Genomic DNA, 22,464 nt, shown 5'->3' on the forward strand with positions numbered 1-22,464 from the left:
ACCTGATGACTGACATGGCACTCATTGAAGCATGTTCGGCGCCAAGCCTGACCTGTCTGAACACAAACACAACAATGCCTGGAAACGTCTCCCAATTTCAACTTGAACGGGATCTGGACACGCAGTGTTAGACAACGAACAGGGCGTGTTTCATGGACGCAATGGGGTGAGCCAGTCCTTGACTGACAGGTTGCTTGGTGGGGAGGATCCGACTCGGTTGACTAGCTGCACTTTCTGTGGTCCCTTATCATTGTCGAGGAAGGGCTCGGGATTCCATCGCCCAACTCCTCAATGGCTAGGTACTCCTTGATATTACTTGACACACCAGCGACATCTGTTCTGTCGTGAAGTGGGAGAGGGCGATTAATCCGTTGATTCTACAATCATGACTGTATCCCAACAGTCGACGCCAGGTAGAAGTAGGCCCAGGCCTAGGCCGGTTCATACAAGCCGTGTGCTAGCTAGTAGCACCCTTGGTACAGTGGAGGGTGTGGGGTAACCGCCGAACGTTTATTTGCTCATCGGCCATTAGATCAGGTGTCTTTATCTTCATCTTCTACCATGGATGGATACATGTCCATGTAGGATTGGGGCACACATCAGTGATGGCAGCAGGCCGAAAGTTGCTTGTTGTCGTTCACGGCAACTATCAACATTGGAGGACCAAGCAGCTTCTAAACGAGGTTGGTCACACGAACTGCTAACACTGCCCGGTAGGTCAGTGGGTGCCGGGCGGGGGGAGGTGGGACTCAACAGCAGCAATCCCCAGGACCTGCCGTATTCCTTAGGTACCTACGCACAGGGGCCTCAGGGCAGTACGGGGTTTGGGGGTCAATTCAGTGTGCCGGTCAATAGCCTTAGCATCACGGGCGTATAGAACATCAGGATTGATTGATGATCCATCCGCTCTTCTGTATGTATGGACTGGAATGCAGTATTATGCAGTTAGTCCGTACATAGCAAGCCAGGTAGGTCACCGCGTAACTCTTTCTGCAACATCCATTCAATCAACTCGAGTCTGAACGTTGGCGAACTATGCAGGTTGCAGGTTCGTGCGCTGATTGGTTGAGGCCAATGTAGATAGGGTCGACATGCCAGCGGTGCCGCAAGCGTTTTATCAACCAATCAACCCAACTGAAGATCTGGGTCTGTACTTCAACACTCTTTCCCCAGTGTCGCGGGCAGCTCAAAGAACATTGGAGCAGTTCAGTCACGCAGTCACCACTTAACAGGGCATGCAAATGGCGATTCATTGAACAAAGAGAGAGAGCTCGAGGGTGTTTGTTCAAGCATTCTTGTTTCTTGTTGATATTTGTTGTCATATATTCACTGCATCAGGTATACGCGGGTTGGTTGCCTGCATGCAAGAGCACCTGCGCCCTACAGCAATCAAATGTAGGTACATCAATCAATACGACCCGTTCATATCTCAATACCCGGCTCCTAGCATGTAACATGACCGTATTAGCTCCTACGTAAGGCGGACTAGGTACGTGAATGAATGTTTCGCTCTTGCGGCACCTCGGATACTTGCGATCTATCTCGTTTATTCCCACATGCGTGCAGTGGCCGCCGTCTTCCGCCAGTTGCTACGGACACTGTTGTAGCAATGGGAACAGTCGTGGGAAACAAAAACAACATCAAGTCTCGCCATCTCTGCTTCTCGGCCTTGGCCGGAGAAACCACCCTGCGTCTTGTCACCCTACCTACTTCGGGTACACATGAGTACCTACAGCCTACAGGACACTTTAGCTGAAAGTACATACTACGCCATCAGACCTAGGTATTATTACGCGCCCCCTTTGGTTCCTACTTAGGTTCCTAGCACTGTTCCTAGGTTCCAGATCGTTTAGGTTCACGGTCCACTTTGACATGAGGTCAGCTATTGTCGAAGTGCGGTCATCTGGTAACCTAGACGCTCCCAACTATCGACTCCTCAAGTCTAAAGAAGCTCTTTACCACTGCACAAACCCGCTCGCATCCATCAATCCTCAACGCCCCTCGCAGTCCCGACCCCTCCGCCTCGACCCTTCGACCCTTCGAACCTTCGAAACCCCCGGCGTGAGGCGAGCGAGCTTTCCCGAGCGAACCTTGTACCCTTCCCAGTCTTCCAGATACCATCCTGATCTGATCCGACGAACGCTATCCGCATCCCAACCGTCTAATCCACCGGACCTGTTCGAACCTTCTCTTCCTCGCTGCGGGAAAGTCCTACTTTCCCGCCGCAAGTCGAAGTGGCCGACCACCAGCCTCCACCTCCCACCATCACCCCATCCACCTCCGACGGCCCATCCACTCCGCATCCTCCCCAGCATCCTACCAACACAGTCCTCTCAGCCCCAGATCTTACCAACCACCCCCGAGGGAACCCAAACGATATAGCACGTCTACTGCCCACACTCTCCCGACCCACCCAACCAGCTCCGATAGCGACCGAGCTGCAGGGGCGAGGACAGGTCCTGGGACGGAGGCGACGAGCCTCAGACGATCTGTCTGCTACCCAGGATTTGACTTCCCAGAATCCGGAAGCAGGTCCTTCCACATACCAGCACAAGTCCAAACGCCGAAGAGCCGACGACGACGCCATGCTAGCCAGCAACGATGGAACACCGGCGCCGAACGGCACGAGTAACCACACGAACGGGAAGCCATATCAGCGGGCAACGACGAGTGCCAACGGAATGCAGAAGCCCGCTCTTGCCACGAATGGCGCCTCCAAACCAAGAATGTCAGACACGTACTTCGGTCATGATCGCGAGGAAGTCACGCGGATACTGATACAGGCCCTGTCCGATATGGGATACCACACCGCAGCCGAGAGCGTGGGCAGAGACAGCGGGTTTGAGCTGGAAAGCCCGACGGTGGCATCGTTCCGCACAGCCGTTCTCGACGGCGCATGGGGTGACGCCGAAGATCTGTTGTTGGGTGCGACGGCACCTGCGGAGCGGACATCGCAGAACGGAAATGGATTGGTGTTGGCACAGGGCGCAGACCGGAACATGATGCGCTTCTGGATACGGCAACAAAAGTTCTTGGAGTTGCTGGAGCAGCAAAAGACGAGTCAGGCATTGATGGTCCTGCGTACCGAGTTGACCCCGTTAAACCAAGACCAGGCAAAGTTGCATTTCCTCTCCAGTCTGGTGATGTGCGACTCTCCGGACGACATCAAGCTGAAGGCGGAATGGGATGGCGCTTATGGTCGGTCTCGGGAAATACTCTTGTCGGACCTTTCCAGTAAGATGGCCCCAGCATCACTGTTTCGTCATATTCCAGACTTGTGCGGCTACTAACTCACTTCACAGGATGCATATCGCCCTCGGTGATGCTTCCGGAGCATCGTCTGGCAGTCCTGCTGCACCAGGTCAAGCATAATCAGATCAACATGTGCATGTACCATTCGAACGCCCGATCGCCGTCTCTCTACGCGGACCACCTCTGTGATAGGCGGCGTTTCCCTACGGAGAACATTATTGATATTGATGACCACCAAGGCGAAGTTTGGCAAGTGGTGTTTTCTCACGATGGGACAAAGTTGGCCAGCTGTGGCAGCGAAAAGACTGTCATCATTTGGGACGTTCCCTCATTTAAGATACTGCACACTCTTGGAGAACGGGAACATCGCGCCGGGGTGGGGAATGTTGCCTTCAGTTGGGACGACTCCATGATTGTTACGTGTTGTCAAGACAAACATGCGCGGCTATGGGACCTCAAAGTGAGTAAAATTGCCGCTGCACAGCCCGTGACCTATCGCTGACCATTCTTCTAGACCGGCGGGCTTCTTCTGGATGTCAGTCCCTTCGAAGAACCCGTCAGCAGCTGCGTATGGGCCCCTGACAACCGATCATTCCTGACAGGTTCTCTGGATAAGTCCCGCAGTCTCTGCCAGTGGGACCTTGACGGCGAAAAAGTATTTGACTGGGCAAACAATCATCGGGTTGAGGACCTGTCTCTTTCGCCTGACGGACGTTGGTTGGTTGCTATGGATGACCGCAACCACATCCATGTCTACAACTTTATGACGAGGCTTTGGGAATACGAAATCGAACTGCACTGCCGATTGACCTCGATCAGCATCAGCAAAGACTCGCGGCATCTGCTCGTGAACCTCCAGAAAGACCAAGCCCAGCTGTTTGACCTCGTCAGCCGCGAACCTGTGCAATACTATTCAGGGCATACAGGCGGCGAGTATATGATTAGGAGTGCACTTGGAGGAGCAGCCGAGAGTTTTGTTCTTAGCGGCAGCGAAGGTACGCTTATGAATTACGCCCAAGGGAAACCGGTCTTTATATGCTGACTTTTGTTCCTTGCAGACGGCTCTATCAACATCTGGCACAAAGCCAGTGCTCAGATCGTCGAGAAGCTGAGCGGGCACCATCCCCGATGCAACTCGGTGTCCTGGAGCCCAACTGACCCGTGCCTATTTGCCTCCTGTGGTGATGACGGCAAGGTGAAGATGTACGTATTCCTCGTCCCTTTTGACGAAGTGCGGTTCTTATTGGACGCTAACCCGGTTTCTATAGTTGGTCGAACACCGAAGGGCAGCGGATACATCTGGAGGCATTGCACCAGAGTCAGGAGTCGAGTGGTGCCGAATCTAATGGGTGGCATGGAGAACAGCCGATGGGCGAGGAGTAGCATGGCTACGCGCAGCGGTCAACAGCAGAAGCTCCCTACATAGCGGGGGGAATACACAGAATCATTGAGATACCATTTGCATAAGGCATAAGACGGCGAAACAGGCTGATTTTGGCAGAGGCTCTGCTCGCGGTATAAGCACTAGCGAACAAGAGCAGTCATGTTCTGACACGAGCTCTATAGGCAACTGAATTCCCCTCCGTCTAGACTTGGTGTTTTGATAAAATTTCACGCTCTGGCTTCGTCGCATGGGGAACCAGGCCAGCATCAAAGGAGGCATGGAGCAAGGGTAGTTCAACATAGAGCGTGTGGTTTTCTTGCGCTTGGTGGTATAGAGAATTACATTTAGTTTGACATGCGTCTCCGTTCACCGGTGGTCTACTCCATGAGCGTATAAAAGCTTGCGCTCGTGGATGTAGATAACTCGGATCGCCAGACTCAGACTCCCAAAACTTCAAAGTACCTAGCCTCCCAGCCAAACAAAAGAGAGATGCTCGCCAGATTGTTTGCCGACATGTAAGCAACAGGAGTGTACTTGTGCATACCTACCTTCAGTATCTGTTGATTGCGGTCGTCATGTGGTTCAAAGTGGTGACGACGGGCGATGACGGGGACGAGGCGACAATGTGATTAGGCACCTACATTTCTTGCTACTAGGCGCCTTATTAGTAGTAGGCGATGGCGGTGTTGTTGAGCCTGCTGCAGCCTGCAGGGCAGCCTCTGTCATGCTCGGGCATGGAATATGTGGATTGAAACAGCTGGCGAAGCAGGCTAGACCTCGTCGGGGCTAGTGGCTGCGGCTCCTGTATGGGATGTAACAGGGTACCACGTACGTAATCCGAAGGGGGTATGGGGTATTGGGTATCGGGCAGTATCAAGTATCAGGGACAGAGTCTAATAAGGGGGGAGAGAGAGTACGAGTGCGTGGGCAGCTTGCAGTGTGCAGGCAGGCTTGTTGCTGCTGCTGCTGCTGCTGCTAGGTACAGATGTACAGTAGATAGAGCCTGGAGGGGAGTGCCCAGTGACAGCTGGGGGCCATCAAATCAGGTATCGACGCCGCCAAATCTAACCCCCAATGCGCGGGAGTATGTACGTACATCCATCCAACCCATCTCTTTTTCGAGTTGCATATTACCCAGTCCCAAGGCTGGCCACATGCATCGCTCTTGATCACCCAAACAAAAACATCGAATACCCAAAAAAGACTTTTTCGCATCGCTCGGTGCTTGAGTCAGATCTTCCCCCAACGTGTGGCCTCTTTGCACTGCTGCTGCTACCTAAACGACTACCTACGACTAAGTAGACAATTGGCATCTAGCGGCATCGAGACTCGGGCCACCTGCCACTACTTCGATACAACCTGCATACCATACCATACCCAGTGCCAGGCCTCCCAAAACCCACTCCGACTTGACCTAAGCTTGTGCTTGCTCGTGCCTGAACCTGATCGAACCCCTCGACTGCGAAACGAATACAACCAACCCATCTGGCGCCGACTCACAATCGAGACACATTTGGCCTTCATTAGATAACAGAACAGGTCGTCACTATGGCCGACAGCATGAGCACGCCGGGCGGCATCTCGGATCCCGCCCTCATCAAGTACGTGGCCCTATCTTCTTGCGACAGTTGCCCAAGAGCCCTTGCGCCCCTGACGGCTTTCTGGAAGCATCGCCAGCCCAGCAAAGGCCCTGCAGCCCATGCATTCGAGACGGCGCAACTAACACATGTCCTCTCTCTTACAGGCTCGTGAACAAGCTTCAAGATGTCTTCGCCACCGTCGGTGTCAACAACCCCATCGATCTCCCCCAAATAGCCGTCGTGGGAAGTCAGTCTAGCGGTAAGAGTTCGGTACTGGAAAACATTGTCGGAAGGGACTTCTTGCCCCGTGGCTCCGGTATCGTCACGCGACGGCCGCTGGTATTGCAACTCATCAATCGACCCTCTACCGGCCAGACAAATGGCACCAACGAGGATGTCGCAAATTCCACCGACAAGGCGGCTAACCAAGACGAATGGGGCGAGTTCCTGCACATCCCCGGCCAGAAGTTCTACGATTTCAACAAGATCAGGGAAGAGATCAGCCGCGAAACAGAGGCCAAGGTCGGCCGCAACGCCGGCATCTCGCCAGCCCCCATCAACCTGAGGGTCTACTCTCCCAATGTCTTGACCTTGACTCTGGTCGATTTGCCTGGTTTGACCAAGGTGCCTGTCGGAGACCAGCCCCGAGATATCGAGAGACAGATCAAGGACATGGTGCTAAAATACATTTCCAAATCCAACGCCATCATCCTTGCCGTCACAGCTGCCAACCAGGATCTGGCCAACTCGGATGGTCTGAAGCTGGCGCGCGAGGTCGACCCCGAGGGTCAGAGGACAATTGGTGTCCTGACCAAGGTCGATCTGATGGACGAGGGTACTGATGTCGTCGACATCTTGGCTGGTCGCATTATTCCCCTTCGACTAGGCTACGTTCCGGTCGTCAACCGAGGACAGAGGGACATCGATAACAAGAAGCCCATCATGCAGTCCCTTGAGGCAGAGAAGAACTTCTTCGATAATCATAAGGCGTATCGAAACAAGAGCTCCTACTGCGGCACCCCGTATCTTGCTCGCAAGCTCAACCTGATCCTGATGATGCACATCAAGCAGACATTACCCGACATCAAAGCCAGAATCGCCAGCTCTCTGGCAAAGTACTCGGCGGAATTGGAGAGTCTCGGCCCCTCGCTGCTCGGCAACAGCTCCAACATTGTGCTGAATATCATTACCGAGTTCGCCAAGGAGTGGCAAGGCGTGCTGGATGGCAACAACGGGGAGCTTTCGAGCGCAGAGCTGTCTGGCGGTGCCAGAATCAGCTTCGTCTTCCACGAGCTCTATTCCAACGGTGTCAAGGCGGTTGACCCGTTCGACGTGGTGAAGGACAACGAGATCCGTACCATGCTGCACAACTCTTCCGGTCCTTCTCCGGCCTTGTTCGTGGGCACGACGGCGTTCGAGGTTATCGTAAAGCAGCAGATCAGGCGCCTGGAAGAACCCAGTCTGAGGTGTGTTTCGCTGGTCTACGACGAGTTGGTCCGCATCCTTACCCAGCTGCTCTCCAAGGCTGTCTATCGGCGATACCCCCAGCTTAAGGAGACTTTCCACTCCGTCGTTATCAGCTTCTTCAAGAAGGCTATGGAGCCTACAAACAAACTTGTCAAGGACTTGGTGGCCATGGAAGCCTGCTACATCAACACTGGCCACCCCGATTTCCTGAATGGCCACAGAGCCATGGCCATTGTGAACGAACGCTATTCGGCTAAGCCCGTTCAGGTTGACCCCAAGACTGGAAAGCCGCTGCCTGCGTCGGCGTCCACGCCCGCTCGTGCGGCCAGCCCTCAACTCGACGGCGGCGATGGCAATGGCGGATTCTTTGGTAGTTTCTTTGCCGCCAAGAACAAGAAGAAGGCAGCTGCCATGGAGCCTCCGCCTGCGATGTTGAAGGCCTCCGGTACTCTTTCTGAGCGTGAGAACGTCGAGGTGGAGGTCATCAAGCTGCTTATTTCATCTTATTACAACATCGTCAGGAGAACTATGATCGATATGGTTCCCAAGGCCATCATGCTTTCGCTCGTCCAGTAAGTCGATATTCCCAAACGGAACAAGGGATGCTCTTTTTACTAATCAAATGTTTAGACTCACCAAAGACGACATGCAGAAGGAGCTGCTAGAGAACATGTACCGCAAGGAGACGTTTGATGACCTGCTCAAGGAGTCTGATTACACAGTTCGCCGGCGTCAAGAATGCCAGAAGATGGTCGATTCACTTTCCAAGGCCAGCGAAATAGTATCCCAGGTTCAGTAGAGAACGATGACGAATTTCGGAAAGAGAGAGAGGGACAGCGCACGGGGTGGTCTAGAGCCGAAACTGGAGTTGGTACTGTAGGGTGGTGTAGGGGGAACGCAGTATCATTCTGTTCTTGATACCACACTTTACGAGACCAGAGCAGACGGTTTTAATGATATAATGTTACACGCATTGTCTTTCCTCTTTGTAGTGAAATCTACATGCATCCCTGACTACCTACTGATGACAAACGAATATATGCGGTCCATTGAGCTGAAGATTGAAACATGCATGCTGGTTCGTGGAACGATAGAAACTAAACCATCAGGGGCAATAAGTAGGATTTGTACTTACTCGTGTGTAGTTTTACAGTAGTATACAAACACAGTAGTGTTCTGGTATGTATAGACTCCTAGATTGATAGGTAGCTGGCCACTTGGCTGCTAAATCTACAGTTTGCACTTTACGTTGCTATAAAAAGCGGACAACATCTACCCCGTAGAGCTGGCCTTCGTCCCAGCATCGGATTTAATCAAAAGCTCCATTCGTAAGGCCAAAAGGCTATGATATCCGGCTTTGCACCGAATTCGACCAACACATTACAGCTTGGATTTCGGCTTCAACACAAGCCCCCCTTTCTGCACACCATAATCTGTCTCCTTGCCGAGGCCAAACCAGGACCGCAAGGCCTCCTCGCCACCCTGACCCGGGAGAAGAGGCTGGTTCGCGTACCCGTTCCCCGGCCACCCATCGCCCTGACCCTGGCGGATGGGGTCCGTTGTCTTCTGGTGAGCGGCCAAGAGCGGAGTGTCGCGCAGCGTAACGCTGGGTCGCTGGTCGCCTTCCCGGGCCGGGTCGGTCTCGAGCTCGGGGTACTCGAGCACAGGGGTCACGCACGCATCCGTACCGTCAAAGACCTTCTCCCATTCCGCGCGCGTCTTGGACTTGAAGATGGCCTCAAACTGTCGCGTCATCTCGGGCCAGGTGTCCCGATCAGCGCGCGTCCGGTTCAAGTCGTCGCTGAGGCCGAGGCGGCGGACCAGGACGGCGAAGAACTGCGGCTCGAGCGCGCCGACGGCCACGTACTTGCCGTCCTTGGTCTCGTACGTGTCGTAGTAAGGGCAGCCTCCGTCGAGCATGTTTCCGCCGCGCGGCTCGGACACCATGGGGGTCTTGAGGGCTTGCCGCGGGAACGTGGCAAGGTAGCTGGCGCCGTCTACCATGTTGGCCTCGACGACCTGGCCCCGCCCCGTCTTCTCCCGGGAGATTATGGCAAGGAGGATACCCTGGAACAGCGTGGCACCACCGCCTGCGAAATCGGCGAGGATGTTCCAGGGCGGGTGTGGCTTCTCTTCGCGTCGCCCGAGCATCGATAAGACACCAGACACGGCAAGATAGTTGATGTCGTGCCCGGCCATCGCGGCGTACTTCCCGTCCCTGCGGAAGCCTGCCATACGGCCGTAGACGAGGCGGGGATTGATGGCGCATAGAACTTCAGGGCCAAGGCCCAACTTCTCGAGTACACCGGGCCTAAAGGGATCGATGATGATATCAGACGTTTTTGCTAGCTCCTTGATGAATGCAACGCCGGAGGGTGACTTCAAATCTACTGCAATGGAAGACTTGTGTCGAGTAAGCAGGTCCCCGGTGGGAGGCGCCTCGGCACCAGCGGTGTGCGTTTTCCCCGGGACTGCTCGGTCAATGCGCAAGACGTTGGCTCCGGCGTCCGCAAGAAGAAGGCCGGCAAAGGGACCTACGGTTCATAAGCAACAATCATCTATGACCGGGATGGCTTCTGAATTACCTGGAGCAAGGCCGGCAAACTCGAGGACTTTAAGTCCTTTCAACGGCGGTGGGCCGACCATGTTGGATCAATCTTATCACTGAGAGGAGATTCCAGATATGACAGACACAAAATTAGAGTAGTTGTCTTTTTGCGACCAACACATCCCAAGGTGCACGTATTATTAAATGCAGCAAAGGGATGGTTGGGGGAGTACGCGTGGAAGCCGAGGCAGCTATTGATCCCTGACCAGGATGGTTGGAGTAGTCGGTGTGGGGTAACAGCCGCGTCGAGCACGAAGTAGAAGGATGTACTTCGCGTAGAATCTTACAGTGCCAGATCAGGTGTACAGCGAGAACACTGTTACAGGAATTCGGTTACTTGCCAGATCCTTTCTTCTTGCCGGCAGAGGGTTCAGGGACGAAGCCGGCTTTGACGAAGGCATCTCTTGCGGCTTGGTTGATCAGAGCAAATCGTCGGGGGCCGAGCTTGTGCCCGCCGTACCATCTGGTTACGATCACCATACAGTCCCAGATATCCATGAGCTGCATCAGGTGTAGGAGACGCCCACCGGCAGCAGTCTCGCCATCGTCGTTGCAATCCTGGAAGGACGTGTTGTTGGGCCCCTTGATGCGCCAAGCGGTGATGTTGTGTGTAGCGATGCGAACCTTCTTATCAGTCGCTAGCAAGTGCTGTAGGAATCCCTCGGCCTCTGCCGTAGAAGAAACATTAGCACAGCGGGCTACGAAGACCGACTTGAGCTCCATGAAAGGATCCGAAATAATCCAGGGGGTTCTTCGATGCTCATCGCAATAGCCATGGGGTCCTGTGCCGGTGGCAAGGATGGCTCGTCCACTACTTCGGGTGTCGCAGCAGCAGCTTCTTCCTCTTGTTGAAGATGTTCAAGCTCGGCGAACTCCTCCAGTCTCCTCTTGAGCTCCTCGATGGCGTCAAACAGACAGACCATGCCGGGTTCATAGACGGAACCAACCACCTCCCTGAACATTTCAAGCTCTCGGGCGGCATCTCCACGCTTCCCGTGATCGCCGGTACTGTTAGTGCCAATGACAACGGGGGGCTCCTGAGGATATGCCGGGGGAAATTCGATGCGCAGCGAGGCAGATTCTTCAGGGGGCGTCAAGATATACACGTTAGAGTCCTCGCTGGACTGCACTAAACACCCATCGCCATATATTGAGTTGATGGCCTCAACTTCGTCCTTCAGCTCCTCCGACATATTTGACAGCCACGTGAACAAAATTGACCAGGGCGATCTAGACGGCGCATCGAAGAGAGATCATGAGCAAAGAAAGGAGAGACGGTAACGACCGTTGGTGGCACTGCTGTCTAACGTGGAATAAGAATCGATCGTACTGGAGATAAATCAAATCAATCAAATCGGTAGTCGGCCTGTCTGCCCAACTTGCCGCAAAAGTCCAGACATTTGAACCCCGCTGTGGGTCAGGGTCAGGGTCCTCACTTACAGAGAGCTAAGCAGCAGTAGGGATTGTGTGGGCAGAAACAATCGCCATTGACTAACGCCGAAAAGAAAAGAAAAAGAAGAAGAAAAAGGTCGAGACCATGACCAAGTACAGCCCTGACAGGCTAGACTGCGGCCTCTAGGCTGCAACTCGAGCAGTCCTAGGCTTCTAGGCCGCCTAGCGGGCATGGATTCGAATCAGATAAGCTCCGCTTGGGGTTTATCGCCTTTGAGAGATCCAGATTCCCTGTCCACCTATTCGGCGTGGCGTTCGCCGCTTTCGACGTCGTCCCGCTTCGATAATATTCCTCTGTTTGCTCAGTTCAAGCACGTAGTGAATCATTTCCCCGTCGCTCAGCCGCCTGCGAAATCAAAACCAAAACAATCCAGTGCCAACCTTGTCTTTGGCCTCGTTGTTTTCTCTCCCGGATCTTGGTGCCCTTTCCTTGTCAACATCCATCGTCTTATCCTTTCAGACCCGCTACAACTATCCCATCACCTAGATTTCCGTCCTGTTTGCAGGCTTTCCCCCACCATCGACATGGCTTCCGCCATCGACAAGGCTGTCGCGTTCAAGAATGACGGCAACAAAGCCTTCTCGGCCCATGACTGGCCCAAGGCTATCGATCTCTATTCCAAGGCCATAGAACTGAACGATAAAGAGCCAACTTTTTACACCAACCGAGCTCAGGTATGGAAATATAGCAAACAATATTTGCCCCGCCTTCCTTCAACACGCCCATGAGGATCGCTCGCGTGACTAACACATCCGCTGCAGGCCAACATAAAGTCCGAGGCATACGGCTATGCTATTGCGGATGCTACCAAAGCCATTGAACTCAACCCCAAACTCGTCAAGGTACGTCGCGGCTCTTGCCCTCTGCAATCGCGGTCATTAACGCATAATCCCCCATTAAGGCTTACTTCCGTCGTGCTGTCGCCTACGCCGCCATCCTCAAACCTAAAGATGCCCTCCAGGACTTCAAGGATTGTGTTCGACTCGACCCGAATAACAAGGATGCCAAACTCAAACTTGCCGAGTGCCAAAGATTGTGCGCCAGCTTAACTTCTTCGCCGCCATTGAAGTCGGCGACGAGCCATCCGCTGCCGAAGGTCTGGATGTGGAGTCGATAGCCATCGAGCCCGACTATGACGGTGTCAAGCTAGAAGGCAACGAGATGACACAGGAATTCATCGACGACATGATCGAGCGGTTCAAGAACGGCAAGAAAATTCACAAGAAGTTTGTCTACCAGATCGTCATTGCCGTCAAGAAGATCTGCTACGACGAAGCTACTATGGTGGAAATGAAGATCCCCGACGATGTCCAACTTACCGTTTGTGGTGATACTCATGGTAAGTCTTCCAAATGGGCTCGGATTGCACTTGCGCTGACTCCGGGGAACAGGCCAATACTACGACTTGATGGAGTTGTTCAGACTCAATGGCAAGCCAACAGACAAGCATTGGTACCTCTTCAACGGTGATTTCGTTGATCGCGGTTCGTGGTCAACCGAAATCGCTTTGTTACTCTATGCCTACAAGTGGCTTAGGCCTCAGGGTCTGTATCTCAACCGAGGTAACCACGAGACGGACGACATGAACAAGGTGTACGGCTTCGAAGGCGAATGCAAGGCCAAGTATAACGAGCGGTATGAGTCCCTAACCAGCCCTAGATTGTACGGGATGCTAACGACCCTGCAGTGTCTTCAAGTTGTTCTCCGAGAGTTTCTCCGCCCTACCCCTGGCGACTCTGGTAGGCGACAAATATCTTGTGCTCCACGGTGGCCTCTTCTCAGACGACAACATCACACTGGACGACATTCGAAAGCTGGACAGGCATGCGCAGAGACAACCCGGCCAAGCTGGGTTGATGATGGAGATGCTGTGGACAGATCCCCAGACATCGCCTGGCCGAGGCCCCAGCAAGCGAGGTGTCGGCATGCAGTTTGGACCGGATGTGACTAAGCGATTCTGCGACAAGAATGGTTTGGAGGCCATCATTCGAAGCCACGAAGTGCGCATGGACGGATACGAGGAGGAGCACAACGGAAAGTGCATCACGGGTGAGTTCCCTTTCATCCCTTTTTGAGCGTGACAAACTAACGCTATGTCAGTCTTCTCCGCACCCAAGTACTGCGATCAAACCGAGAACCGCGGCGCATACATCAACGTCGGCCCAGATTATAAGTTGAACTTCAACCAATTTGACGCCGTGCCGCATCCCAACATCAAGCCAATGGTAGGTTCCACAGCTGGAAATCTCTAGGACTGGTTAGCTAACACGACTACCAGGCTTATGCGAACACCTCAATTACGTCAATGATGTAGACGGATATACAGGATGGCAAGATCGGTATGATCGTTGGGAAGTAGCCTAGCATTTCTGCATATTTGACAGTGGAGAGCTATTCCGTATCACAGCATTGGCGTTTAGGGGGGATTATGGTGTCAGGGTGCAAAATGGTTGCATGTACATACCCATAGTATCGGAAAGGTATCTGGTCCAGAGAGCTCTTAGGTTCCAAGATTCGCTAGAATTTCTCCATTGTCCTGCGCTGGAAGCCGGGTTAAGTCACCAGACGTTGTTTCATTTGCTCCACAGCGTGTCTTGCCCGACCTGGCCCACGAGACTGCCCAGCCAGTCTGAGCAGCCTTTGACTTGGAAGGTGGTGTGCACGCCGTTTTCGTTTGTTCCACGCCAGGCGGTGATAGCGGCCGAAAAGGCGCCCAAACTGTCTCGCGGAACCCTCAGCCAACAGTCGGATCCGTCGACTTTGAGTATGTCGATTGAGATTGCTGTGCCTGCGATTCCAAGAAACTGCTGGAGCGCCGCCGTGCAGTAGGAGCGCACCTGGAGGGCATCGAGTTCTATGGGCTCCTGGAGCGGATTGCCATTGAGGACTTGCAGATGGGCGTAGGAGAAGAGGGGTTCCTTCATGACGCAGCTTGCCAGCTCGTGGGACTTTTGCGACTTGGCTTTGGCGGTAGCCAGCACCGATGTGTCGCCAGGTTCCGCCATGTTGGTTTGCAGGAACAGTTACAGTGATGTCTCGTCTTGGAAAGATGAACGAAACTGGTGAGCTAGTGATATTGCTTCTGCTGGTATGTCGCGTGTTAGCGTCTGCGAGCGCCCTTGCGCCCTGAAAATCGTGGGTTAGGGGAGGTACCTGCGTACTTGCGTGCGCTACCTAGGTTCAAAGCTCAGGGATTCCTCGGCGACCAGGCTTATCGATAACCTTAAGTAAAGGCGCCGCAACCAGCCGCAGCTGCCAAACGCGATAGTCAACATTCCTGCCATTATAATCCAAGAGACTCTTTCTTCCCCAATTGCCAATCCTCGCGCCGTCCGACCAGACCGAGCAAACTCACGACTACCGAACCCGAGGGCTGTTGGATAAACAGGGCAACGACATCTAGCAACATGGCCAACAACTTCGTCCCGCCGGGTCAGCACCGCTACCTGCGCGCCTGCATGGTGTGCTCCATCGTCATGACCACCAGCGTACGTTTCCGTTCCCACCCCCCTTCTTTCCCTGGCTTTCTTGAAAGCATGGGCACTTTTAGTTGTTGGTATTTTTCCAAAGACTAATCGCGAGAATCATCATCAACAGCGTTTCCGCCACGAAGGCTGCCCCAACTGCGAAGACTTCCTGCACCTCAAGAACGACACCGAAGCCATCGAGAGCTGCACGAGCCAGGTCTTCGAGGGCCTCATCACCCTAGCCAACCCATCCAGGTCCTGGGTCGCCAAGTGGCAGCGCCTCGACAACTACGTCCAGGGCGTCTACGCCACCAAGGTCTCCGGCCAATTGCCAGACGAGATTCGCTCTGCTATCGAGGACGAGGGACACGTGTATATCCCGTAAGTGCCCCAGCCCGGCCCTCTACGTCATTTCTCGCATTCTTCTGCGAGAGAATGCCATACAATACCTTTTGCGATCTACGTTCTGACCCTAGTGTTCTACAGGAGAGACGGAAGCGCGCTCGAGGCCGAGTAAACCCTGCGACAGATGATACCCAGAGTTGGAAAGAGGTGGCAGGCGGTTGGTTGAAAAAGCAAAGAATCATGGCATGGCGTTGGCACAATTGGGTGGAATTAGAGATGTTTCTGAACGGGCGTTTTTGGCGTGTGCATAAATAAAGAAGTTAAGACAGTTAAGTCCAATCAGGGGTCAATTGCTCTGTATTGCTAATTAAAAGATCGCTGTTAAGCAAATGCGTTTTCTTACGAACCAAAACCCGGCCCGGAGCGCTCAGCGCTCCCACCGGGGAGGTGCTCCTATTCGGTTCACAAGGGTTGCTACTATTCATGGCCGCCGCCCTGGGCAACTCAAAATGCTGTGCCGTTGTACTTAACATCATCGCGGTGTCGTTCCGTTGCCTGAAAACGTTTCCACTCTTCGCGGCCCCCTTTGCTCGGCGGGTTTTGGCCAGCCCTTGAAGACTCGCTCTGGTTGCTCGTCCTGCACGAAGGTGGCGGCGTCGGCGGCATGTCTTTACGCGACGTCCGAGATAAGGCAATGCCCCTTTCTTGCGTGCTTTTATTAGTTGTGTCTCGTGGCGTCGATGGCGGCTGACGCGGCATATCATTGGATGCTTTGGACTCATTTGATTCTTTGCTCAGGTTCAAATGCTCAACGCTTAGCGAGTGCCTCCTTTCCTCCTCTCGGTGTGGCGGCAGGCGGCTGGGTGTCTTGATGTCTCCCTTGGCAGTAGCAGGTGCTGTATCAACTGCCCTGTGGCCGCTTCCGCTTCTCTGAGCCCGCCGCGATCTGGCGGTACCAAAAGCCCTGAAGGCGGAGTCGACTTCTTGTATGAGCATTTGCATCTCGCGTTCTACGTCCTCCCTCGTATGATCCGCTTTTGCCTCAAGATCTCCCTGCCCCTTGGGCATGACTGGCTTGGCGAGATTTTCTGCCACGACCTGCGCTGGTGGCAGAATGTCTTTTAATTCGGCTTGTTTGCTGGTGGGGCTAAAGGTCATAGTGAAATACATCGTCCCTATGGAGGCCTTCCTGGGAGGGGCAGAGGACGATTCGCTTCGAACGGAGCGATCGGAAGATCCGTGAGGACTCCGATGTCGAGGATAGGGCGATTGGCTACGTAAGTGGCTTTCCTTCGAGCCCTGGGTACTGAGAGGCTGTAGACCTACTCGAGCCGCTATGCTGCCTGAAGATGATGGGACTGCCGCCCCTTTCTTCTCGCGGACTGGGATCGTAGTATCGTCGGCCGCAGGGGGGACTCTTGAGACTGCCGTTGCTGAAGTGGCCGATTCTCCGCTCGTTCCCGTCTTCTGTCGTCTTTTGTACAACTCCCCTATCGGCTTAGGCCCTAGTATTTTGGTATTGCACGTCGCCACGGTAGCGGGAAGGGGTTTGATTTCTTGATCACGGTGATTCGGAACTGGTGGCATTTTCTGGGGCTTCTTCTGCCCTGTGGCTTCGGCCACCTTCGGGGCAACTGGCTGATATGTGGTGGCGGGTAGGAGAGGGAGTTCCTTGTTAAGCGATAACTCGAGCGACGGGTTTGACGGGCGTTCGCGCGGGCCATGGTTGCTGCTGCTGCTGCTCTCGTATTTCGTGGCCGGTAATGTGAAATGCGCCTCAACCGGCGTCTGGCTTGGCGTGGTGTCGGGGGACTTCCATGACTTCACTGTGATGCTGGAAGTGGTCGAGAGGTTGTTGTCACTGGACTCGGACGCAGTAGATGGCGAGAAATGCGACTTCGGAGGTTGTATACTGGAGGTGACGATGGTGGTGCTGTGATCAGGGGGCTGGTACGTCTTAGCTTGCAAGGTGTATTCCCCGCCCTGGGAGCTCACAGTGTCCTCCTTCTCCGTCTCGCGGACCTTGGTGGACACATCGCCTGTCTCAGAGCCGGATTGGCTCCTGCCATTCGGCGGGCTCGGTGTTGTCTTGCGGGAGAAGTTGGGTGGCGAGGCTTCCCGAGGGCTCCGAGGGCTCCGAGGGCCTCGTCGAATAGCTCCGGATCTGCTGCACCCGGGCTGCAGCTCCCGATGGTCACTTTCGCTGGGGCTCCTTCGAGTGCTTCTGGGGCTGTGTTCGGTCTGTCCGTGGTGGTGATCAGCCACTAGCGGCGGTGTTGTTGCTCGATGTCTCAGACCCGGGCGGCGGATGCCAGTGGCTTTTGTCGAGGATTGTGTCTGTGTGGATGAGAAAGGCGCTTTATTGTATTGGGATATTAGTGGTTTCCTGTAGGCATTGGAGCCTATCAGACTACTAGCAGGTGCTGCTACTGTCTGGACTGAGGATGGCTCTGATACTCGGTCTGGAGCATGGTGGCGGCGGTAATAGTGCTGGTGGTCCACCGCGACAACTGCTGGCGTATTGGATGATATATCGCTCTTGGCCCTCGTACTGCCGCCACCACCGCCACCCATCATGGCCATGCTACCGTTGCTAGTCTTGCCGCCACTGCTTGAACGCCGGAGGAAGCGCTTATGGATGCTGTTTTTGCGTGCGTGATGCATCCGGAGCTGATGGCCGTACGTTGGTTCGCGAGTCCCTTGGCTCACTTTGATCACTACCGATCGCAAATAAGGCCGAAGAATTGAAAAGATTGGCAGACGAAGAGAACCAGCCTCTCGAAGGCAGTATGGCAATGGTCATGAAAATACGCTAATAAAAGGAGTCAAAGAATAGGAATGAATGAATCCAGATTGGAGAGTTCGAAGAAACTAAAGATTTGCTGAGTGAATGAGAGACAGAGAAGCTCGTAGAGAGAAAGGGTACACAGTATTCTAAAGAGAATACAACAAGAAACTCACTCAAGAGAGAGAAAGGGTACGGTATACACAGTATATAATGAAGGTCCAGGACTAAGAGAAAATTTACGTTGTATCGTGTTAGAGAAAGGGAAAGGAGGTTTAGGGAAAGTCCAAACTCCGTAACAATCCCATCGGTCCCGTCAAACTAAAACCAACAACTACGGACTATAGAGGATGATCATCACGTTCTTTCTTTCCCTTTTCTCTCCGTCTCTCGACCGATGACTCGAGGGTGCAGCATGTAGCCCTGAGGCGAAGAGAAGGGGAAAGAGGTTTGCGCCGGTCTCATGGGGCAAAGCCCCCCCGGGCGACAAAGGACAGCTTCAAGCCGGGAGGCACGAGATCGGGCTGCCGTAGGAAGTTTGAAGCCCCGAACAAGGGGGACCGCCTCTCTTTGTAGGCTGCCATTGTATGGGAGTAGCCTCTCGGCTAGCAACGACTAACAACAAAGAACAGGACGGGCGGAAAGACCTGCCATGGGATCATAATGAGAACCGGGGCCCCAGGGCGAGCTAGCTTACTTCTACAGCCTACATGTTATCCAACTCCGACCTCCTCTAGTGGCCGGGGGTAGTGAGGACCTAGCAATGTCATCAACTCATGGGGGGCCTGCTTGTTCAAGGAAACAAAACCCTAACCTATTCCATTCTTCTATGAAGGAAAACAAACTATGTAGCTATACGCAGTATGGAATATCCAACGCCAATAAGACGACCCGAACAGCATTGGCTTCTCGACTTGCTTGCAATCTATGCGTATTGTGAAATATACCTTCTATCTCACGACTCCCAAATGCTGTCATTCCCGCTGCTGATGCAAAAAATAGTTGTACAAGGAGATTAAAAGAAAGGGCAGAAGTGGTTGTAGTAGCGGTACTTGCAGTAGTAGCTGGTCTGGTTTGGCTACTAATAGGTCTAGTTCTTAGTGTCGCAATACTTGGGCAACCCTGAACCGGACGAGCTGGCCCAGCTCATGACGGTCAGCGTGGTCGTGTAAGCCATGGCAACGACGCCGAAAATGCACAGACATATGTCCGATATCTTCCAGAGCCGGCCCCGAGCCACACCCCGGTAGTGAAGCAAGGGCTATCGTCTCGTCAGTAAAACTGTCACGCCACTCATGGAGCAGGGAACTTACCGGGTAGATGTAGACCAGCGGGATACAAGCAAAGTTACCAACCAAAGCCACGAACTTATCCAGGTTATCGGCACCAGCCCAGGCGATGAGGGCGCACATGAACACGACCAAGAAACGGAACCCATTCTTCTGCCACTTGATATAGGGGTTATACTTGCCACTCCGAGTGAAGAGTGCATTCTCGGTGATCTTGATCGCGGGGAAGATCTGCAGAGGGGGTAGAGAGGAGAATGGCAAGCGAATAGAGGAATTGGACGCCATTCACGAGCTTGTTGTCCTGCGGCAGGTTCAACAACACTACCGTCTCGGTCTTGGAGCCATAGGCCGCATATGAGATGGCACCCATGATAGTGAATAGAAGTGTGATGATAATCATCACATAGAACATGACCTTGGGGAACTTGGCAGGATTTCTCATCGATTCTTGAATAGGGATGATGAGTCCGATACCTTCGAAGGTGAAGATGGCCGTTCCAATGAACAGGGTCCAATCTTTCTGGTTGAAGAGAATGATGTCTGCCAGCCCGTTGGTATTAAGCGTGAGAACATCGTAGTAGAAAAGGTAGGCTAGACCGATGACGATGAAAGCATCGGCAATCAAGGCAGTGAAGCCAAGTTTGCCAATATCTCGAAGCAGTGCGAACGGCAGGAAGATGACCATTTGGATGATGATTAGGAGGGTAACGGGGATGTTTGCACGGCAGTCGGTCACGGCAAGGAAGAACGCCTGTAGGTTTTCCGACGTGAAGACAATGTAAGCTGCAACAAACCCCAGCTGGCTGACGACGATGGAGAAAAGGATCAACGTCCTCAACCACTTTCCATACAGGATGCCACCGATATCGCCAAAAGAACCCTCCACCTTCAGCCGCGTAGTGACGAGCAGCACGAAGCAGTAGTAGCTGAGTATCGCCACTCCAAGCAGCACGGCGTTACTGAATACCATACCTCCGTTGAAGTAAGCCCGGGGTAGGAAAAGAACACCGGTACCGACGAACGATTTGAGCAAGAGCAAGGCAGCGTTCATTGGTGTGTTTTTGCCACTACCGCCACGAGACTTCCGTCTCCTCTTACGTCGCGAGGGTGTCAGCAAGGTGCTATCTTCCATTGGCTCGTGGTCGTCGTCGCTTCCTTCGTCCGACTCGTACTCGTCTTCTTCGCCAGAAGCAAAGTACTCGCCTGGAAGAAGATCTTCGTCATCCTCTTCCAACTCCTCACCGGCGAAGTGCCCGTAGATAGTCAAGAACTCCAAGAAACTGGTGGTGAACAATTGAGGTTGTTTCCTCGAGGCACGACCGACCTCTGGGTCCTCAGGACTATTTGAAGGGCTTCTGGCAGCTCTGCGGAGGTAGTTACGTCGGAACCCTCCAGGGACTTTGATAGTATTGATATCGAATACTTCGGTCTCGGGCTCTGGACGGGGTACACTGAAGCTCTTGCTACGTTGGGGGCGGTTGCGGCCTTCAGCTTCTTCGGTCCACTTGTAAATGGGGCGAGTGATATCACCGCCTTGGAGTCGCAAGCTCGAGAATTCGTCCTCGTCGAAATCGGCCTCTGTGCTTTCTCCTGGCTGTTTGCCTTTCACCGAGTCCTCATTAGGCACGAAGCCACCTGCATCGGAGGCATCGGAGGGCTGGACCAGATGTCGCTTGATGATCTCAGGGTCTTCGTAGGCACCGGTTCCACCACCCTGTAGATATCGTGATCTCGCATCGAATGAGCCATAGTTGGTGGGCGTCGCTGAGGGTTGGACCTGCTGCCCCGTTGCAGCAGGCGAGGCCGATCGTACCGGTGGCGTTCCGAATCTTGGCGGTGATGTGCCTACTGAATTAGATAAAGCGGCAGCAAGCGCTGAGACACCAGGGCCGGTTATGGGTTGTTGACCCGCTTGGGCAGCAGGGCCAGGCAGAGGTGTCAGATCCTCCGGGCCCTCGCCTTCGTTTGCGGGAGCCGGAGAAGCTGATCTCTGCGAAGGGGCGCCGAAGGCGCCAGAAGGCACAGGCGAAGCCAAACGAGCGGTCGCGTCAGCGCGAGGGAGCGAGGTTCCATAGTTACGGCCGCGAAAGGAGCCGCCTGGCGAGGAGGCCATGGGCTGGACGAATGGGGAGCTCCGACCCCGATCAGGAGTGGCCATGTTGACTATCGGATCGGATCTCTAAGTTGGGGCGAGCAGCTCGACGAAGATTTGATCAAAAAATGTCGGGTTTCTATCTCGTCAGGACCTTGAGGCTGAGTCGGAGGATATAGCCGCGTGGTCTGGGTTTGCAATTACCGCCTTGAAGACGCCAACGTCAGTGCGGGCGGTATCAACCAGGGCCAGCAAGTGCGCCACACGAGCCTTTGGTTATCTCGGGGCGGGCGAGCTGGACAAACGATGAAGTAAGACCAAAGGCTACCGCCCACTTATGATAGGCAGGCCGCGATAAGGTCGCAAGGGCTGGAATTCGAAAGCAGGCACGAAGAGGAGGGTAAGGTCGAATGGACCAGGCGAGTTCTCGTCGACGGGGTTGAAGAAGTGAAAGATCGGTATTGAGCAAGAAATGGCCCTTGTGATGATTTGCACGCACGAGACCCTGGCCTCTGTTGCTTGTGGCCGAGTCAGGCAGGTGATGAGATACGCCGACCGCCCTGCCAGCCATGACAAGACGCTAAAAAGGTGCTGCATTATCTTTACCTCTCTTGGCCAGGCCATTGGCCGCATGCATTAGACCGCCCGTTAGTCAGCAGCATACCACTGTCGATAGGCAATGCCTACCGCCTACTAATACCTACTGCGCATTGATGCGTAGTCCGCTCGGCCGTATCACCAT

At 53.9% G+C, this 22,464-nt stretch overlaps 9 protein-coding genes across 9 annotated transcripts; 4 read left to right on the plus strand and 5 right to left on the minus strand.

Moving 5' to 3' along the window:
• Nucleotides 1-2,231: 2,231 nt before the first annotated feature.
• PG997_012338 (uncharacterized protein) lies at nt 2,232-4,678 on the plus strand (the record flags this gene model as incomplete). Its single annotated transcript, XM_066816652.1, has 4 exons — nt 2,232-3,234; nt 3,303-3,712; nt 3,767-4,247; nt 4,311-4,678. Coding segments are annotated over 4 exons (2,262 nt in total), but the record flags the coding sequence as incomplete, so codon positions are not given.
• Nucleotides 4,679-6,184: 1,506 nt separating this feature from the next.
• On the plus strand, nt 6,185-8,482 carry PG997_012339 (vacuolar dynamin-like gtpase; the record flags this gene model as incomplete). The annotated part of the gene is made up of 3 exons (XM_066816653.1): nt 6,185-6,237; nt 6,381-8,255; nt 8,314-8,482. 3 exons carry the CDS (start codon nt 6,185-6,187, stop codon nt 8,480-8,482), a joined length of 2,097 nt encoding a protein of 698 aa, XP_066662345.1.
• A 581-nt stretch (nt 8,483-9,063) lies between these two features.
• Nucleotides 9,064-10,329, minus strand: PG997_012340 (uncharacterized protein; the record flags this gene model as incomplete). The annotated part of the gene is made up of 2 exons (XM_066816654.1): nt 9,064-10,217; nt 10,269-10,329. The coding sequence occupies 2 exons, from the start codon at nt 10,327-10,329 to the stop codon at nt 9,064-9,066; spliced, it is 1,215 nt and encodes a 404-aa protein (XP_066662346.1).
• Nucleotides 10,330-10,624: 295 nt separating this feature from the next.
• Nucleotides 10,625-11,484, minus strand: PG997_012341 (Protein IMPACT-like protein; the record flags this gene model as incomplete). The annotated part of the gene is given in 2 exon segments (XM_066816655.1): nt 10,625-10,989; nt 11,004-11,484. 2 exon segments carry the CDS (start codon nt 11,482-11,484, stop codon nt 10,625-10,627), a joined length of 846 nt encoding a protein of 281 aa, XP_066662347.1.
• Nucleotides 11,485-12,268: 784 nt separating this feature from the next.
• On the plus strand, nt 12,269-14,058 carry PG997_012342 (uncharacterized protein; the record flags this gene model as incomplete). Its single annotated transcript, XM_066816656.1, has 8 exons — nt 12,269-12,418; nt 12,506-12,586; nt 12,646-12,720; nt 12,777-13,083; nt 13,136-13,379; nt 13,432-13,793; nt 13,845-13,969; nt 14,023-14,058. 8 exons carry the CDS (start codon nt 12,269-12,271, stop codon nt 14,056-14,058), a joined length of 1,380 nt encoding a protein of 459 aa, XP_066662348.1.
• A 259-nt stretch (nt 14,059-14,317) lies between these two features.
• Nucleotides 14,318-14,749, minus strand: PG997_012343 (uncharacterized protein; the record flags this gene model as incomplete). Its single annotated transcript, XM_066816657.1, has 1 exon — nt 14,318-14,749. One exon carries the CDS (start codon nt 14,747-14,749, stop codon nt 14,318-14,320), a length of 432 nt encoding a protein of 143 aa, XP_066662349.1.
• A 402-nt stretch (nt 14,750-15,151) lies between these two features.
• On the plus strand, nt 15,152-15,728 carry PG997_012344 (transcription elongation factor SPT4; the record flags this gene model as incomplete). Its single annotated transcript, XM_066816658.1, has 3 exons — nt 15,152-15,232; nt 15,342-15,592; nt 15,698-15,728. The coding sequence occupies 3 exons, from the start codon at nt 15,152-15,154 to the stop codon at nt 15,726-15,728; spliced, it is 363 nt and encodes a 120-aa protein (XP_066662350.1).
• A 332-nt stretch (nt 15,729-16,060) lies between these two features.
• PG997_012345 (uncharacterized protein) lies at nt 16,061-18,130 on the minus strand (the record flags this gene model as incomplete). Its single annotated transcript, XM_066816659.1, has 1 exon — nt 16,061-18,130. One exon carries the CDS (start codon nt 18,128-18,130, stop codon nt 16,061-16,063), a length of 2,070 nt encoding a protein of 689 aa, XP_066662351.1.
• Nucleotides 18,131-19,431: 1,301 nt separating this feature from the next.
• On the minus strand, nt 19,432-21,788 carry PG997_012346 (Vacuolar amino acid transporter 3; the record flags this gene model as incomplete). The annotated part of the gene is made up of 3 exons (XM_066816660.1): nt 19,432-19,602; nt 19,655-19,861; nt 19,920-21,788. 3 exons carry the CDS (start codon nt 21,786-21,788, stop codon nt 19,432-19,434), a joined length of 2,247 nt encoding a protein of 748 aa, XP_066662352.1.
• Nucleotides 21,789-22,464: the final 676 nt, after the last annotated feature.

This window comes from Apiospora hydei (genome assembly GCF_038363865.1).
Source record: "Apiospora hydei strain CBS 114990 chromosome Unknown utg000009l_segment0_segment0, whole genome shotgun sequence".
NCBI lineage: Eukaryota > Fungi > Ascomycota > Sordariomycetes > Amphisphaeriales > Apiosporaceae > Apiospora > Apiospora hydei.